Source organism: Eucalyptus grandis, chromosome 3 (genome assembly GCF_016545825.1).
Source record: "Eucalyptus grandis isolate ANBG69807.140 chromosome 3, ASM1654582v1, whole genome shotgun sequence".
NCBI classification, from domain to species: domain Eukaryota; kingdom Viridiplantae; phylum Streptophyta; class Magnoliopsida; order Myrtales; family Myrtaceae; genus Eucalyptus; species Eucalyptus grandis.
In genome coordinates this window covers 2,609,244-2,628,367 of record NC_052614.1, presented here as the reverse complement: position 1 = coordinate 2,628,367, position 19,124 = coordinate 2,609,244, and the positions used below count along the sequence as shown (strand labels likewise).

The window sequence follows — 19,124 nt, the reverse complement described above, 5'->3', positions numbered from 1 at the left end:
TGATCCCTTAATAGGGTACAAAACAAAAGAAGGAACATTTGAACTAGGATTGAGCAAGATGGACCAAACGAACTAGGACCGCCTAGATTGGATCGAACTAACTAATTTCGGGTGGTTCTAGGCAGCACTAATCCAGTTCTTGGTTCCAATTTTATGGAACTATTGATTTTTTATTTGGTTTATGATTCCATGGTGGGAACCAAATCGCCTGGATTGGACCGATTTATTTTTTTTTTTTTCAATTTCTTAAAGAATAGTACGGTGAAGTTAAGAGTGTAATCTCAAAACCTAATCAATAATCTCGTCTAAGCTCACGTAGCTTACGAGATGCCTCGTTCTTCAGTCCTTCCCTCTCAAATGGCGGCGCGACGTCGCCTTCTCTCGCCTTGGTCGTGTTGAACGAGTCAATGTTTCTAGTTTGTTTTTTATATGTTAATAGTCTATTAAGCCACTTCTATTATGTGGATTGGTTGCTGTACGTGTGAAGTTAGTGGGGTGTGGTGGTTATTTGTTTTTGTAAAGCCTATATAAAGGCTATGGCGTCAGTTTTTTTATGTGTGTGGTTCTGCAGACGGTTCTTCTGTTTTTGTGTATATCAGTATCTCCTCTATTCTCCTCTATTTTTAACGCTGCTCTTGTGCATATCTGCAAATCAACATCTCCTCTGTTTTTTAACATTGGTATCAGAGCTGAGGTTAGGAAGAAAAGTGTGTGTTTGAGTGCTGTAAAAAGGTGAGAACCAAAAGAGAGTTTTATTGCAGCAAGTACTTTTGTTTGCAGCAATCAAAGGAGAGTATTGCAGCAGGTTATTTGCATTTGTAGCAGCAGCAGGTTGCTTTTGTGGTGGTTCTGTTTTGCAGCAGCAGTAATGGCCTCAGAAACATTTGTACAACCTGCTATTCCACACTTTGATGGTCACTATGATTATTGGAGCATGCTAATGGAGAATTTTTTCAAGTCCAAGGAGTATTGGGATGTTGTTTCTTCGGGAGTTGCCGAACTTGATGAAGGAGTTGTGTTAACGGCAGCGCAAAGAACGGCTTTGGATGCATTAAAATTGAAGGATCTCAAGGCCAAAAACAATCTTTTCCAAGCAATTGACAGATCTATTTTGGAGACAATTCTTTGCAAGGATACTTCCAAGGAAATATGGGATTCCATGAAGAAAAAGTATCAAGGCTCAGCAGAGCAAAGAGGCAGTAGCTTCAAACGCTTCGTTCGGAGTTTGAAATGCTACGAATGAAGTCGGGAGAGACAATCATAGATTTCTTCTCTCGGACAATGGCAATAGTTAATAAGATGCGATTTATGGCGACAAGACGGAGGATGTCATCATCGTTGAAAAGATTCTTCGATCTTTGACACCAAAGTTCAACTTTATTGTTTGTTCCATAGAAGAAGCCAAGGACATTGAAGAACTTTCCATTGATGAGTTGCAAGGATCCTTGTTACTTCATGAACAAAAACTCCTGCAACAAGAGACGGAAGAGCAAGCTTTGAAGGTCTCAACTGGAGATCATTCTTCATCAACAGTAAGGGTGAACAAAGGAAGAGGCAGAGGAAAGGAGAACAACGATCGTAGCAACTTCAGCTTTGATCAAAAGTCTGAAAGCTATTCCTATCGTGATTTCCAAGGGAGAGGAAGAGGTCGTGGAGGACGACATTCAACTGGTTTTAGGCCAAGGTCAGCAGACAAATCCAAAGTGGAGTGTTTTAGATGCCACGGTATGGGCATTACAAATCTGAATGTCGAACTAATTTGAATAAACAAAGAATTGAAAGAACTAACTTTGCTGAAAAAGAAGAAGAAATATCTCTTTTAATGGTGTGCCATGAGAAGGAAGAAACTCAATCAAACATGTGATATCTTGACACTGGTTATAGCAATCACATGTGTGGAGACAAGAAAATATTTTTTGATCTAGACGAAACGTACGAAAACACCATAAAGTTTGGTGATAATTCCATTGTGTCGGTGATGGGGAAAGGAACAGTGGCAATTCATCCAAAAGGGACTTCGGTACAAACTATCTCAAATGTATTATATGTCCCTGAATTGAAGACTAATCTGTTAAGTTCTGGTCAGCTACAAGAGAAGGGATATGAAATCTCTATTAAAGGTGGGATTTGCAGGATCCAAGATGAGAAGTTGGGTTTAATTGCCGAAGTCAAAATGACGGGCAATCGGATGTTTCCATTGTATCTCCACAACACTACAAATTTATGTTTCTCTACAAGATTGAAGGAGGAAGCCTGGTTATGGCATTTTCGCTATGGGCATCTTAATTTTGGTGGGTTGCGAACACTATATAAAAAAGAGATGGTGGAGGGTCTTCCTCAAATCTCTGCTCCTTTGGAAATTTGTGAAGATTGTGTTGTTAGCAAGCAACATCGTGCTCAATTTCCACAAAGAAAATCGTGGAGAGCAAAAAGTCCGTTGGCGTTGGTTCATTCAGATATTTGCGGACCAATATCTCCAATTTCCAATAGAGGTAAACAGTATATCATTACCTTCATCGATGATTTTAGCCGGAAGATTTGGGTGTATTTTTTGCAAGAAAAATCTGAAGCTTTTGCAGCTTTCAAGAACTTCAAAGCACTTGTTGAAAAGGATGGAGGAAATCAAATAAAGGTCCTTCGCACGGATCGTGGTGGAGAGTATAACTCACTTGAGTTTATAGATTTTTGTGTGAAGCATGGCATCAAGAGACAACTTACAGCAGCCTATACACCACAGCAAAATGGCGTATGTGAGAGGAAGAATTGTACCATTATGAATATGGTGCAAAGTCTCTTGAGGGGAAGTGGAATTCCAAAAAGTTTCTGGCCTGAAGCAGTCAATTGGAGCATTCATATTTTAAATAGAAGTCCCACTCTAGTTGTTCAAAATATGACACCGGAAGAAGCATGGAGCGGTCGAAGACCTGCAGTAGATCACTTCAGGATTTTTGGGTGTATTGCCTACGCCCATGTTCCTGACCAAAAGAGGAAGAAGCTAGATGACAAGGGAGTCAAATGTGTTTTTCTTGGCATAAGTGATCAATCAAAAGCCTATAAACTTTATGAGCCTATGACCAAGAAAATCATTATCAGCCGTGATGTGATTTTTGATGAAGAACAAACTTGGCCGTGGGGTGAGCAAGGTGTTGGTAAGCAAATTCCAACAAATTTTGAAGATGAAAATGAGCTGGTGCAGTAATCCACAACAACCCAAATCGCCACAGGCAGTGTCCAAAGTACAGCAGCAGCTGCGGAACCTGAAGATCGGCCTCATCGTGTTCGACGAAGGCCTGCATGGATGAGTGATTATGAAGTAACAAGAGTTGATCAATATGAAGATCCACTTATCCATTTTGCTTTGTTTTCAGATTGTGATCCAACAACTTTTGATGAAGCAGTACGAAAAGAAAATTGGAGGATAGCAATGGATGAAGAAATTGCAGTTGCTATTGAGAGGAATAACACTTGGGAGTTAACAGATCTTCCAAAAGGACACAAAACAATCGGAGTCAAGTGAGTGTACAAGACAAAATTGAACAAGAATGGTGAAGTTGATAAGTATAAGGTGCGCTTGGTGGCGAAAGGCTACAAGCAAGAATTTGGAGTGGATTACAAAGAAGTATTTGCACCTGTAGCAAGACTTGACACAATCAGATTGGTAATTGCATTAGCAGCGCATAATTCATGGCCTATCTTCCAATTAGATGTGAAGTCAGCATTCTTGCGTGGTGATCTTCAAGAAAATGTATTTGTTGATCAACCTTCTGGTTATGTGAAGCTCGGTAGTGAACATAAAGTTTATAAATTAAAAAAGGCACTATATGGGTTAAAACAAGCTCCCCGAGCTTGGTATAGTCGCATTGATGCCTATTTCCTGAAGAAAGGTTTTAGAAAATGTTCATATGAGCATACACTCTTTATTAAAATTGGTGATGGTGGAAAGTTACTTCTTGTATGCTTATATGTGGATGATCTTATTTTTACTGGGAGTGATAGTGCCATGTTTGACAAATTCAAGGAGTCTATGATGGATGAATTTGAGATAACCGATCTTGGATTGATGCATTATTTTCTGGGCATAGAAGTAATTCAATCTGCAGCTGGAATCTTTATGTCTCAAAAGAAGTATGTTCAAGAGATTTTGGACAGGTTTCAAATGAATAATTGTAACCCTGTAACTACTCCAACTGAAGTTGGATTGAAGCTCTTGAAAGATCCTAATGGAAGCAAAGTGGATAGCACTCTCTACAAGCAAATTGTTGAAGCCTAATGTATTTGACAGGGACAAGACCAGATATCATATATGCTGTGAGCCTTATAAGCAGGTATATGGAGCACCCAACAGAGTTACATTTACAAGTTGTAAAAAGGATTTTTCGCTATTTGCAAGGAATTAAAGATTTTGGGCTGTTCTATAAAAGGGAGAAAAGTCAGATTTGTTTAGGTTTACAGATAGCGATTATGCTGGAGATGTTGATGATAGAAGAAGTACTTCAGGGTATGTCTTCATGCTTGGTTCAGGGGCGGTTTCATGGTCTTCAAAGAAGCAATCAATTGTTACTTTATCAACAACTGAAGCAGAATTTGTTGCTGCAACTTCATGTGCTTGTCAAGCCATATAGTTACGGAATGTTCTTGGAGAGCTTCAGTTCAAACAACAAAAAGTAACTATAATCTATTGTGACAACAGCTCAGCTATTAAACTATCCAAAAATCCAGTTCTACATGGGAGGAGCAAGCATATAGATGTGAAGTACCACTTCTTAAGAGATCTTACAAAGGATGAAGTAGTTGAGCTAGTTTTCTGTAGAAGTGAAGATCAAGTGGCTGATATATTCACCAAGCCCCTAAAGTTGTCCATGTTTCAGAAGCTGAGAAAGCTCCTTGGTGTTCGTTTGTCAGATATTCCAAATTAAGAGAATGTCCTTTAAACTGATTGTTTGCAACATCAGTTTAAGGGAGAGAATGTTGAACAAGTCAATGTTTCTGGTTTGTTTTTTATATGTTAATAGTTTATTAAGCCACTTCTATTATGTGGATTGGTTGTTGTACGTGTGAAGTTAGTGGAGTGTGGTGGTTATTTGTTTTTGTAAAGCCTATATAAAGGCTATGGCGTCAGTTTTTTTATGTGTGTGGTTCTGCAGACGGTTCCTCTGTTTTTGTGTATATCAGTATCTCTTATGTTCTCCTCTGTTTTTAACGCTGCTCTTGTGCATATCTGCAAATCAGCATCTCCTCTGTTTTTTAACAGGTCGCATCCCTTTTGCTCAAGCTTGACGCCACCCTCTCGCGGTATCATCTCAACTCTCGCCTCCTCTCTTGCTCTGTTTCTTCCATCTCGGTTCTCATCAAGGTAATGATCTGTATTTTGCCCTTTTTTCGTATTACATTACCCGTGTCTCGCCGTTCATTTTCACGAGACTTGCTAGATTCTAGGTCTAGTTGTGTGCTGTGTAGGCAAAAGTCTCCGAATCGTCCCATCACTTAAACCTATATTAAGATGGAAGAAAGAACATTGCCGGATTTTTGTGGTTTGGGGTCTGATTTGCCCATGACTCTCAAGTCTTTTCAAGCCGATTGTGAGAACGACGCCTTGAGTTCATGGTATGATCAAGCAAAGGCTGGGAATAAACAGAGCAGGCGACCAGTTTCATCAGACCATCCAGGAACTGAACCGGACTGGTCAGTCCAGTCCCCAATTCTAAAAACTAGAAACCAATCCCTCTAGTCCGATTCTCGGTACCTAGGTGGAATTGAACCGGATTAGGTATCGATCATTACTAACTTGAACTGCCTCTAAATGATTAAAAATATATATATACACACATGTCAAAAAATATTACAATTAATTGGGGAAAAAATGCCACTGGCACATACGAATTACTAGGCAACCAAATAAGTTAACAAAAGAATCTCTATATGGTATTAGTATTCGCAACACTGGATACATGCAATGTACAATCAGCGAGGAAACAATTCAGAAATTGATGCATCATTGACTGAATGAACTGCTTCCTTAAGCAAGCACTTGCCATCCTCATCTTCATCCTTGTTAATTGAAAATGCAGGCTTCTTGGGGAAGTTCACGGCTGAAGATTCATTCTTGAGCATTGAATAGACTTCCAACATGGATGGCCTGTCCCCAGGCTTCTCTTGCACGCATAGAAGAGCCACTTGCATGCATCTCAAGAGCTTACAGGATGATGAAGAGTCATCCAAAGACGGGTCAATGAACTCCATGCATTTATCGTCTTTCCACTGCTCATATGCCTGAAATTAAGAACGCCAGTTGGTTAAAAGTCAAAATTCATGTTCCTAAAATTGAGCCCAGAAAATTTTGGAATCACAAATAATCTCTACTTACATAATCAAGAAGATTCAGATTTTCATTCAGGCCGTAGTAACATGAGGTCCTTCTACCACTGATGATTTGCAACAGCAGTACCCCAAAGCTGTAGATGTCGTACTTCATCGAGTATATGCCCTTCCTCACATATTCTGGCGGAACATACCCACTGTATGCAATAACAAAAATTGGTTTTAAGCAGCAGGCTTTTAGCAGAAGAATACCTATGAGGTAACACTAGGAGGGCCTAGTTAGCTCTCTTACTACGTCCCGACAATTCGGTTGGTATTTGCTTCAATGTCATCCTTCTTGAATATTCTCGCCAAACCAAAATCTGATATCTTGGGGTTCATTTCATCATCCAGAAGAACATTGCTGGCTTTCAAGTCTCGATGAATTATTGTGAAATTCGAGTATTCTTGGAGATAAAGAAGCCCCTGTGTAATGCCTTCTATGATATGAACACGTTTCACCCAATCCAGTGAATATTTCCTTATTGGATCTGCATCATCAAAACCTAAAGACTATCAGAACAGGAAGCGAAATTAGAGCATTGCATACCATTGCGTAGCCCAAATGCTTAAGAGGGTCCACCTGCCCTAGCCCTTGTAGTGGAACTGAGGACCCATCTAAGCTTTTTGGAGTATCACACTATATGTCACTTAAAAAAAACCCAGGTTTTGATCAATGACTATTGTAAGAAGCATGAAAGATGTCGAACCAAATAGGTAGAAGTCCAAGCTCTTATTTGGCATGTACTCATAGATCAGCATCTTTTCTTCCCTGTTGGTACAAAATCCAATAAGGCGAACAAGGTTGACATGTTGCAGGCTGGCAGTGAGCATAACTTCGTTCTTGAACTCCTTGAGCCCTTGGTTTGAAGTTTTCGAAAGTCTCTTCACTGCAATGTACTGTCCTTTGGGCAACTTGCCCTGAGCAACAGGTACGCTGATGGTCAGAACAGGGCAACTGACTTCCACTTGAACATGGTAGACTAACAAAACTTTTCACTGTTTATGCTGGAAGCCAGTCTTTTGTCTATGACATAGGTCACATACCCCAAGGAACATAAATGAGAAACAAAACTTGAGCAGAAGGCATCCAAGTCCAACCTCCTATGATGAAACTTACAAGCTCGCATCCATAATTAAGAAGACCTACGCTGCATCACTAAAAATCTCAAGCTTATTGTGTTGTGTTGTGATGCCAGTTCTTTATACTTTTAGTGGCATGTAGCTTCAATAAGATATACTCACTGGCTCATTCCAACTAAATGATTGAAATTACAAGTATAAACCAACCAGCTGGCAGCTGCTACAGAGAAAGCCGGCATACCTATGTTTAACATATGAAAAGATTTGCTCTCTCATAGTAAGGGTAGCAAGTTCCCGTTACCTTTTTTTTTTTTGGTTGAAAAGTTCCCATTATATTCACTTTCTCAATTATAAATCAGACTATACATGAGAAGGACCACATATTCTTGAGCACAAGAAATAAGAAAAATATTTGGGGGTGAGTTATTTTCCTTGCTCACATTATACAACAACAAACGCATGTTATAGAGCAAAAGGACCAAATCTGGCCCTCAATTGTGGTTCGTTCTCCCAACACATACTTCATAGGATTTGCAATGAAACAGAGAATAATAATCATTACATTAAGTATGGCCTCATGTATTTACCTTGTAAACAGGTCCAAATCCACCCTCTCCAAGCTTATTTTCACTTGAGAAGTCATCAGTTGCTGCTTTGAGGGTAGCATAACCAAATGTTCGCAGACTAGGACAACCACTCTCAAGACTTTCACCTTTACACACCATTGTCTTTAATCGGCTACTAAATCCTTTTATTACACCCAAAATACCTGCGAACCAACATCAAGAAAATGTGTCTAGAACTTTAATTCTTCCTAAGTCAATGTTCCTGATTCCCACAAAATTACAGTAATCCTCCAGTAAAGTTTAGAAAACGTACCTTTTGATTCCAATGTTCTCCTCTGTAAGTAGCATATCAGGCCAAATATAAGGATAACAATTACAGCAATGGAAATAAGCATAACAAGCCAGAACCATCGCCTGTGTTGCTGATCTTCACTGGCCTCTTGAGCTGACAAGGCAATTAAGTCCTTGAATTACATTTAGTTCTACATTTTCAATGCAATAATTTTTTAAAACCTTCAGAAATTCCTGTGAGGTACTTAATCCTAACCTGTCCGAGAAAGGACCCAGTTCTGATCATTGCCGACCTGAAACACATTGTAACCAAGGAGCCCCTTTTCCTTGGCATAAGTTGCTTTGGCTCGGATGGCCTCCACACCATCGAAATTGATCCATACCGATTCCTTTCTGAAAAGATTCACCACATATGTACCATTATAAACAGGACTGGCTCCATAACCGAAATCTCGGATATAAGATTTTATAGCCCTGTATCCAAATGACCCATCCGCCGTCACAGCAGGCCCCACTGCTGGATGGCCAATGGCATCGGCGCTCGAATCCTCGAGCTGCCAAGCATAGCCATGGTAGGGCAAGCCCAGAACCAGCTTTCTTGCGGGAAATCCTCTAGTCAGCAACCAAGTGATGCAGAAGTCTGTGTTGTTCTGGCTTGCTGGGTCAAATAAAGCTGCGTGAGGGAGCGCAAATCTTTCCTTGGTGGGGAGATGGTAATCATACGCAATTAGGTGAACCCAGTCCAAATTTCTCTGAATTGAGTCAAGTGGGTAACTCACGAAGTTAAAAATGGGTTGACAATACACAGCCATTACTAGCAGCAACGGAGGCTTCCCAGATTTTCTTGATTCGTCATCTACAGCATCTCTCCACTCCCGCAAAAGGGCACTCAAATTGGTCATGTTAATGCTCCTACTGGGCAGGACCCCACAGAGATCAACCCCACTGAACCCATAAAGCCTTGCCTTTCCTATCGTAGATTCGATAAAGGACCTTCTTGAAAAAGACTCACCGAGCATCGAAACGAAAGCTGAAGGATCCTCTCGGCCTGCCCACGCTGCTGCCCACACTGATAGCAGCGTGGTGATCGAAGGGTTCTTGCGTTTCACGGTGCTCGTGAAGGTGGAGAAGAATTGCTCAGTGGAGGAGTTGACGGTGAGCTGATAGGTCGAAGAGTCGATGTAAGCAAAAGCGCATATGAGGTGAGAGAACAAAGAGGAATCGATGTCCGAGATCGGGATTTCGCTGCCGGCGTAGAAGTAACCGGACTTGACCCACGTTTGTGCCTCCGAAGATGGGCGGAGACAGAGGAAAAGGATTATGAGACAGGCGATTTTGCCTTCGCCCGCCATGAGAGGCGGCTCGGACCAGTACGTAGGAAACAAGAACTCGAGTGTCGTCGCTTCTACAGCCAGATCAGTGTACGACGACGGTTGATTCCTCAACTGTTGTTTGGTCAAGGTTCACTTTCAGCGAGACCTTGCGACGTGGCGGGGCATATAGAGACAAAGTCATTTTTGGACTATTGAAAATGATGGATCCCACGTGGGCTCTCCAAATCTTACGAATCTTGCTTCAATTTTAAGAAGTACATGCACTAGCCACATAATATACTTGCTTGGGCTAAATGCGGTATTCTCTTAGATTCGATGGCTCAAATCATCTAATCCATTATCTAATGTTTACATAATTAGGCAAATCGTATGTTGACTTTATCCTTTGAAGGCCTCTATAGCAACCTCCTCAAAGAACACCCTACCGCGAGAATAAAGGCTAATGGTTAGCACTAAGTCTAAGCTTAGTCTAGGCTTTCCCAAGTCTACTAATTTGTAACTTATTGTCCAAATTTTTAACCCACATGTCATTTTCATTTGAAACTCATCACTAATCAATATGGGGTTAGATTAATTAGAAAAATCCTTGTAAACTATTAAAAGAAATATTTTACTTTTGCACAACCAAAAAAATTAGAATCGGAACTTGATTACACCAATTAATCAACTAATACCCAACCTACAACTAATCTTATTTAAACCTTGTGATTTGATTTTCATTTTAGGGGATTTTTTTATGTATTTTTGAAGAAAGCTAACTCAAAAACTATTTTTTAAGCTTTATCTGATTTTTGGAATATATAAATTATTATTATTTATTATTTATATCTTTTAAATATATTTTTAAAATTAGATCCAACGCTAAAATTCTCCTCTGATCAGCCTAGGAATGTAAAATAGCCTCATTATAACTAGAATTGAGCCCGAATTTCCTAAACCCAACCAATTAGGCCTAAAGCCCCTACTAAATTAGGTAGTGCATGAAAACATTTTTCTTCCTCTATTCTTATGTTCTTTTGTTCTTTGGAATAAAAAAAATAAAAATTTATTTGATAAAATTTGAAACACAAACAATAAGTAAAAAAAAGTTAATCATTATTCTCGGAACAATTTCTAAAAATAAACAATTTTTTTTATTTTCTCGTTTTATTTTCTTCTTCTTTCTTGTCTTGTCGCTGTCGGCCGCCATCCGCCGCCTAGTGACCATCGGCAATCGCCCGATCGTCCAACCACCGCGAGCGTGGGCACAGTTGGCAAAAACTATTTAAAATGACATCGGTTGGGCAGCATTCAAACACGTTTGTATCTATTCAAAAATTATTTTTTGGGAGTAGAAGTATAAAATAAAACTATTTTTGAAAAAAAAATCTCCAGAATAAAAATATTATCTTTCGCATCTTACTCGCCTTCAGTTTTCTTTTCTTTCTTCCTACGCCCATTTCACAGAAGCATTTCCAGCAGAAGTGCTGGTTTCCTTCTCCCCATGAACCGAGAATGCTTTGCTGATTCGCGCCCTATAGGAAACCATGTTTGGTTTTAAAAATACTCAAGCATCAATACAAGACTTGTCTAGCTACCATGCGTGGCCGCATCTACCACCACCTTTCCTCCTTTCCAGCCAAGGATCAGTCACTTGCGGGTCACTTGCGTAAACACGATGCACAAAAACACGACCAAACTAAAACATACAAAGCGAAGGACAGCAACCGGAATCTATCAAAAAGCATTTGACAAACCACTAACACCAAAAGTGGGCAAAGGACTAAGAACGAAAACACACCTTCCGGTCAGATATTTCGTCGAACACGCGGAGGACGTGGCTTAAGAGCTGGTTATAAGCCCGCCCGAAACTCAGACTCGCGGCAAAATAAGCATACATTGAATAAGCGAGACTCGACTTCAATGCAGGCATGAACAAAACGCAGCAAGCCTCGGCCATAAACAAAGTACCGAACGTGCATCTAGCTTAAGCATTCCATCGAGCACGTGGCGTGCATTGGCGGAGGAACGAACAGAAGCTCAACCGGTACATTGGGCGAGGACCGAGACGGACAGCAAAGGATAAGCGGGGACCTAACAGCAACAGAGAACCGGACAACGGTAGCCCCATCCGGCGAGCTCGAAACAGGGCGTGTGTGCAAAACCAGGGCAGTTGGCCGAGAGTCCTTACCCGGCTCGCAACGTCGGAGGGCGAACGAGCTCGAGGATCGGTTTACGTCCGTCCGCCTCGCGCATCTTCGAGCCGAAGTCCTTGGGCGACCGACCCCGAGTCAGGACAAATAAAGAAAGAAGAGAAGCGAAACACCACCCACCGTATGTCGCCGAAGAGCACTCACCAACCCTCAAACTCTATTTTCTGCTCGCTCTCTCAGATCTCTCTCTCGCAGATCTCACTTTCTCGAAACTCCCCTACTCTATCGATTTCTCTCTCCTCCGATCTGCCCTCAACTGGGCTCACGGACGTCCTATTTATAGGCCAAGGAGGCCGATCAACAGAGGCTTCAACCGCTGGTCCTTGGCATGCTGACCAGCACTGGTGCGGCCGAGCCGACGTTGCCTCGCCGTCCACTCGCAGAACAGGTCTGCTCTCTCTGCTCCTCAACTTGGCGGCATTGAAGACCCCTGTTCTAGGGGTGAGCAATTTAGGATCAACCCTGGAACCCTGCCGGTCTCGATCCAGTTCCTAGGGAGGCTCGGTCAACCCTTGATCATAAGATTCCCGAACTAGTACTATACATGGTCCTCGGATCTGGGAGCTTCTGAACTATATATATATATAAAATAAACAGCATCAACAACATTAAACAGTTTTCTAATAAAAAGTTCAAGTAATTTTACATTATTCAATAATAACTTCGATTTTTAATATCTTTTACAATATCAATAATCATAATTCACGAATGAGAAAAATATTTTGTAAGAAGTTCTCACGGCATCCAAAATGGCATAAAAAACTCCTTACGGTATCCTCCTCTAGTATTAGTTCTCTTTTGTCTTATTTGTCATCTTAGACTTCAATTTGCCATTGTTCTCTTTTGTCTTATTTGTCCTTTTAGTCTTCAATATGCCAAAATCAAAAGAAACATTTTCTCTGCTCATCACTCAACACTCACCTCGCTCGCTTTGGGTCACTCGTGCCGCTCGCGCACTTGATGCTTGCTTGGCTTGTTGCTATCCGCTCGATACTCGATACTTACTCTATTCAACACTCACCCCACTTGACCCTCACCCTAGCCTTTCTTAGCTAACCTTGCTCATTATCAAATCCATTGGATTAGTCCGGTCCTCAGTTGCCTTTTTAAGGAGTACAAAAAAAAATTATTAATTAGTCTTGAATTGACCTTGAAACTGAACCAAACTCATTGGGTCAGTCTAGTCTTCAATTGCTTTTTCAAGAAATACAAAAAATGAAATAAAAAAATTATCAATTTGTCTCGGGTTGACCTTGAAACCGGATCGAACCCATTGGGTCGGTCCAGTCCTCAGTCCCAAGCTTAATAGGGTCAGTCCTCGATCCCAAAAATTGAGAACCAACACTATGGGTTGGTCCTAGAGTTAGGGGGTGGATTGACTCAACTCGAACCATGCTCACCCCTAGCCTACTCTACAATCCCATCTGTGTGTGAGGAAGAGAAAACCCATGAGGGCTAGGGTGAAAGCCCAACCCTTGAGCCCCCTTTCCAAGCTCTTTTTTTAATTTTTAATATTCTACTTATCCATAAATAGGTAAGATAAAGGGAAAATAAAATAAAAGTAAAACTTAGTAGATGTAAATAATATTAATAATTAGGTGATGCGAAAATTCTTTTTGCTAGAATCAAATTCATCCCTAATTTTCTATATAATTTTAATCATAAATATTTAGTCAAAATTTAGGTGTTATTGGCCTCTTAATGGAACGTGATCGGACCATGCGAGTTACCAGCTCATTCCAAAATATATTAAAAAATCATAAAGAGTGTTTACATCGGCACTTGTTATGATCAATGTCTATGTCGGTAATTTCAGATTAATTTAAGACATCCAACAAAATGAAGGGGAAAAATAGTAAAGGAAAAAAATTATATATAAAAAATTAAAAATATTATTTAAAAAGATTTTCATCAGCGGCGGATGTGCCACATAAAATGGCCGACATCCACGTCATCGATTTTTCACTTAATTTAGCCAGATGGACTAAATTAGTATCAATGTGAAAAGTTTAGCACTAAATTTGTCCAATTGAAATATTTATGACAAAATTAGAACCAATGAAATAGTTTTAGGACCTTTTTTTTTTTTTTTTTTGGGTTACTTTTCCCTTAAAAGGTTACAAGACAAAAGAAGGAATACTTGAACTGCCTCTAGATGATAAAAATATATAGATGTCTAAAACTATTAAAATTAATTGGGAAAATAATGCCACTGGGACAAACGAACTACAGGGCAACCAAGTAAATTAACAAAAAATTCTCTCTATGGTGTTAGTATTCTCAGCATTGTACACCTGCAATGCATAGTCAGCGAGGACACAATTCAGAAATTGATGCATCATTGACCGAATGAATTGCTTCCCCGATCAAGCGCCGCCATCCTCATCTTCATCTTCATCCTTGTTAGTTGAAAATGCAGGCTTCTTGGGGAGTTCATAGCTGAAGATTCATTCTTGAGCATTGAAGAGTGAGAGTGCTAGTATGAACAAAATAAAGGAGTTAGGGAAGAAAATAAGAACACAAGATTTATAGTGGTTCGGCTTAATCCAAGCCTACGTCCACCCTCCCACGATAACAGCCTTCTTGGCTGGATTTCAATATGCAATCAACAAGAGATTACAACTTCGAGTGCAAACACTTAGTAGATCACACTATCTCACTAAGTCACTCTCTTGGTATTTCTCTCACGATTACAAACGTTTAAGCTCTCAAGAGACAAGTATATGATCGAAAGTCGCTCAGACTTTGGAATTATAAATTCTACGCTCCGTCTCTTACTTGCTCATCGGTCCTTCATCTTCTTAAATACTCCTCCACTTCCAAACTAGCCGTTGGACAACATCCCGGAGAATCGTCTTCCAACTTACCCATTGGACAGCTCTGTATCTAGAAGATTTAGTAGCCGTTGAGTGACAAAGGTAAAATCCCAAATTGATTCCGATCGCCCATACAAAGGAAATCTTGGTTTCCATAAGTAAAGCTTCTTCGTATAGAAAGATCTTGTCTTCAACATCCAATTGTCAATCAAATAGATTGAGTCAATCAAATCAATCTTGATGTGGAATCCAAACCAGATCACTAGCCGTTATATGATTGGGCTTGAGTTACGTTCGTCGACTGGATGTAAAGTCCGAGAGCAATAGACTTTACAATCTGAGTCAGACTTTACAACTGGGTCTGAACATATCCGCTTCGAACAGATTTAGCTTTAAGGTCTCGTACCCGGTTCAGCTTCAGATAGAGTCTGTCTTCCGGTTCATCATTCACGTTCGATGGAATTAGTCGAGTTGACAGACTTCGATGTAGAAATGACTTTGACACTAAAGTCTCGGCGTCTTCGACTTTGAGTCTTGAGTCGGCGCCTTCAGACTTTGACACGAAGTCTGGAAATCTTCAAAATATACTGACATATGTTACGTTCAGTCTTCTAGCTGTCTTCCGACTTTGATAATATCCTCTACATGTTCTAACATCTGCATGGTCTATTACTCAACCATCAAACATGTTAGTAGCCTTTGATTTATTTTGTCATCTTCAAAACATCATAAGGGATTTCCCTAACAAAGAGACTTCCAACATGCAGGGTCTATCCCCAGGCTTCGCTTGCACGCATAGAAGAGCCACTTGCATGCATCTCATGAGCTTACAAGATGATGAAGAGTCAACCAAAGACGGGTCAATGAACTCCATGCATTTATCGTCTCTCCACAGCTCATATGCCTGAAATTAAGAATGGTAGTTGGTTAAAAGTCAAAAATTCATGTCCCAAAAGTTGAGCCTGGAAAATTTTGACTCACAAATAATCTCTACTTACATATTCGAGAATATTCAGATTTTCATTTAGGCCGTAGCAACATGAGTTCTTTTTACCACTGATGATTTGCAACAGCAATACCCCAAAGCTGTAGATGTCGTACTTCGTCGAGTATATGCCTTTCCTCACGTATTCTGGGGGAACATACCCACTGTATACAAGAACATAAATTGGTTTTAAGCAGCAGACTTTTAGCAGGAGAATATATGTGAGGTAAAAGGAGGGCCTAGTTAACTCGCTTACTAAGTCCCGACAATTCTGTTGGTATTAGCCTCAATGTCATCCTTCCTAAATATTCTCGCTAGACCAAAATATGATATCTTGGGGTTCATTTCATCATCCAACAGAACATTGCTGGCTTTCAAGTCTCAATGAATTATTGTAAAATTTGAGTATTCCTGGAGATAAAGAAGCCCTTGTGTAATGCCTTCTATGATATGAACACGTTTCACCCAATCCAACGAATATTTCCTTATTGGATCTGTATCATTAAAACCTAATGACTATCAGAACCAGAAGCAAATTTAGAGCATTGCATACCTTCGTGTATTCCAAATGCTTAAAAGGGTTTGCCTGCTCTAAGCCATTGTAGCAGAACTGGGGACCTATTTAAGCCTTTTGGAGTATCACACTAGATGTCACTTAAAAACACCTGGGTTTTGCTCAAAGACTATTGCAAGAAGCATGAAAGATGTCTAACCAAATAGGTATAAGTCCAAGCTCTTATTTGGCATGTACTCATAGATCAACATCTTTTCTTCCCTGTCAGTACAAAATCCAAGAAGACGAACAAGGTTGACATGTTGCAGTCTGGCAGTGAGCATAACTTCGTTCTTGAACTCCTCGAGCCCTTGGTTTGAAGTTTTCGAGAGTCTCTTCACTGCAATGTACTGTCCTTTGGGCAACTTTCCCTGAGCAAAAGGTATGCTGATGGTCGGTACAGGGAACTGACTTCCACTTGAACATGGTAGACACAACAAAACTTTTCACTGTTTATGCTGGAAGACAGTGTTTTGTCTATGACATAAGTCACATTACCCCTAGGAACATTAATGAAAAACAAAACTTGAGCAGAATGCATCCATGTCCAACCTTTTACGATGAACTTACAAGCTCACATACATGATTAAGAATACCTACGCTGCATTATTTCAAGCTTATTGTGTTGTGTTGTGATGCCGATTCTTTCTGCTTTTAGAGGGGACATATAACTTCAATGTGATATACTCACCGGCTCATTCCAACTAAATGATTGAAGTTGCGAGCATAAACCAACCAGCTGGCAGCTGCTACAGAGAAAGCTGGCATACCTATGTTTTAACATACGAAAAGATTTGCTCTCTCATAGTAAGGATAGCAAGTTCCCATTACCATTTTTTTTTCTTTTTGGGTCGAAAAGTTCCCATTACCTTCACCTTCTCAATTACAAGTCAGACTATAAACAAGAAGGAACACATATTCTTGATCATAAGAAGTAAGAAAATAATCTGGGGGTGAGTTATTTTCCTTGCTTGCATTAAACAACAACAAAACACATGTTATAGAGCAAAAGGACCCAATCTAGCATTCAATCATGGTTCATACTTCATAGGATTTGCAATGAAACAGAAAATAATAATCATTAGCTTAAGTATAGCCCCATATATTTTACCTTGTAAACAGGTCCATATCCACCCTGTCCAAGCTTATTGTCTCCTCGAACGTAGTCTAGGGAACTGTTTGTTAACAGGTTAAATAGTAAATGATTTTATTCTTTTATTCTCAGGAATATATTTGAAACGGAAATTTATTGATAATTTTTTTGTTCCCAGAAAAAAATCATTTTTTTTTTGTTCCTTAGAATACATTTGGAATAGAATGAAGAAGTAGAAAAAAGTTATTTCTCTATTTCTGAGAACAATTTCAAAATCAAGCATATTTTTTCTTATTTTCTCTTCTCTTTTCTTCTCTTTCCTCCTCCTCTTCTTCTTCTTCTTCTTCTTCTTCTTCGAGCCACAATGATGCTCGTTGGCCCGAGCTTTGCCATGGCTAGGTGAGGTCGACCTCACCCAGATCTAGCAAGGCCAACCTAGAGGTGGACTAGAAAGGTTGAGCCTTGCCCAACTCACAATGAGGCTCAGGTCACCAGGGGCCAACAACGCCCCGACAAACCCTCGTATGGTCGGCAACCAAAGGAAGGAGAAGATGAAAAGGGAAACATAAAAGAAAAAAATTTAATAGAATTATTAAAAGATTAAAAGAAAATGGTTTGAGCTAAAAATTTTAAGGGTTTTAACAAACGCATTTTTATTTCAGAAATAAAAATTTTGGGCAGTTACCAAACGTTTTCAAATGCTAAGAAATTATTCTTAAAATAAAATAAAATAAAATATTTCTGAGCAAAAATTATTCTCGAGAACATAATGGTTACCAAATGTATCCTTAAGTCACCACGAATTTGAAGCTACAACAAGTGGTTGAAAATTGAAGGAAATTATAATTAGACTTTGATAAATTTGATCCACTAATCTGGAAAAGTTTTGACTTTTTTCTTTCGTTTGAGCATGAAGGGAGGAAACAGCCAAGGATAGATACCACGACGTAGAATCAAAAGTTTGACGTCTTGGAAAAGAAATATCAGTTTGACCATTAGTCCACGTGATAGACTTTTTTGCTCCCCCAATGCAAACCGTCTCTTCGTGCAAAATGATCTCATCGATATAAAATTGAACCACAACACAGCGTCGAATATTAAAAAAAAAAAAAAGTGTCTCTTCGTGCAAAATGATATATATTCCTTCCATTTGAGATGAACATGTAGTGGAAATTTGATCTAAACACGCAGAAATTCCTTTTTTATTTTTTTTAGGATTAGGGACTTGATTAGATGACGCTTGAAAGATGATGTTTCGGTTTACTATACCATATGTACCTAGGGTTAGGGTTAAATTTGGGAAATCAAATTTATACAAGAAAATTCAGTTTGGACCATCGAAAATGATGGATCCCACATGGGTTCTCCAAATTTTATGATCCTGCTTCAATTTTAAGAAGTATATGCACTAGCCACATAAAAGATTTGCTTGGGCTCAATGTGGTATTCTCTTAGATCCGATGGCTCAAATCGTCTAATCCATTATCTAATGATTGTAATTAGGCAAATCGTATGTTATCCTTTGAAGGCCTCTATCACAACCTCCTCAGAGAACCCTAGTGCCAGAATGGCGGCTAATGGCTTAATGGCTAACGCTAAGTTTAGGCTTAGTTTAGGCTTTTCCAAGCCCACCAATTTATAACTTAATGTCCAAATTTTTCATTTGAAAGTCTGCCACTAATTAATATGAAATCCTTGTAAAATACTAAAAGAAATATTTTACTTTTGCACAATCAAAAAAATAGAATCAGAACTTTATTACATCAATTAATCAACTAATACCCAACCGACAACTAATCTTATTTAAACCTTGTGATTTGATTTTCCTTTTAGGGGATTTTTTTATGTATTTTT

The 19,124-nt window shown here is 39.5% G+C and overlaps 1 protein-coding gene and 2 long non-coding RNA genes across 3 annotated transcripts; 1 reads left to right on the top strand and 2 right to left on the bottom strand.

Moving 5' to 3' along the window:
• Positions 1-5,255: 5,255 nt before the first annotated feature.
• Positions 5,256-6,370, top strand: LOC120292126. The gene is made up of 2 exons (XR_005549778.1): positions 5,256-5,353; positions 6,069-6,370. It is a non-coding gene; the product is annotated as an uncharacterized LOC120292126 (long non-coding RNA).
• On the bottom strand, positions 5,782-9,927 carry LOC120286226 (serine/threonine-protein kinase BRI1-like 2). Its single transcript, XM_039310045.1, has 7 exons — positions 8,554-9,927; positions 8,320-8,451; positions 8,028-8,209; positions 7,068-7,278; positions 6,611-6,848; positions 6,365-6,515; positions 5,782-6,270 (listed from the first exon to the last, which is right to left on the bottom strand). Exons 1-7 carry the CDS (start codon positions 9,647-9,649, stop codon positions 5,962-5,964), a joined length of 2,319 nt encoding a protein of 772 aa, XP_039165979.1. The 5' UTR covers positions 9,650-9,927; the 3' UTR covers positions 5,782-5,961.
• A 6,109-nt stretch (positions 9,928-16,036) lies between these two features.
• LOC120291423 lies at positions 16,037-17,330 on the bottom strand. The gene is made up of 3 exons (XR_005549458.1): positions 17,289-17,330; positions 16,338-16,548; positions 16,037-16,118 (listed from the first exon to the last, which is right to left on the bottom strand). It is a non-coding gene; the product is annotated as an uncharacterized LOC120291423 (long non-coding RNA).
• Positions 17,331-19,124: the final 1,794 nt, after the last annotated feature.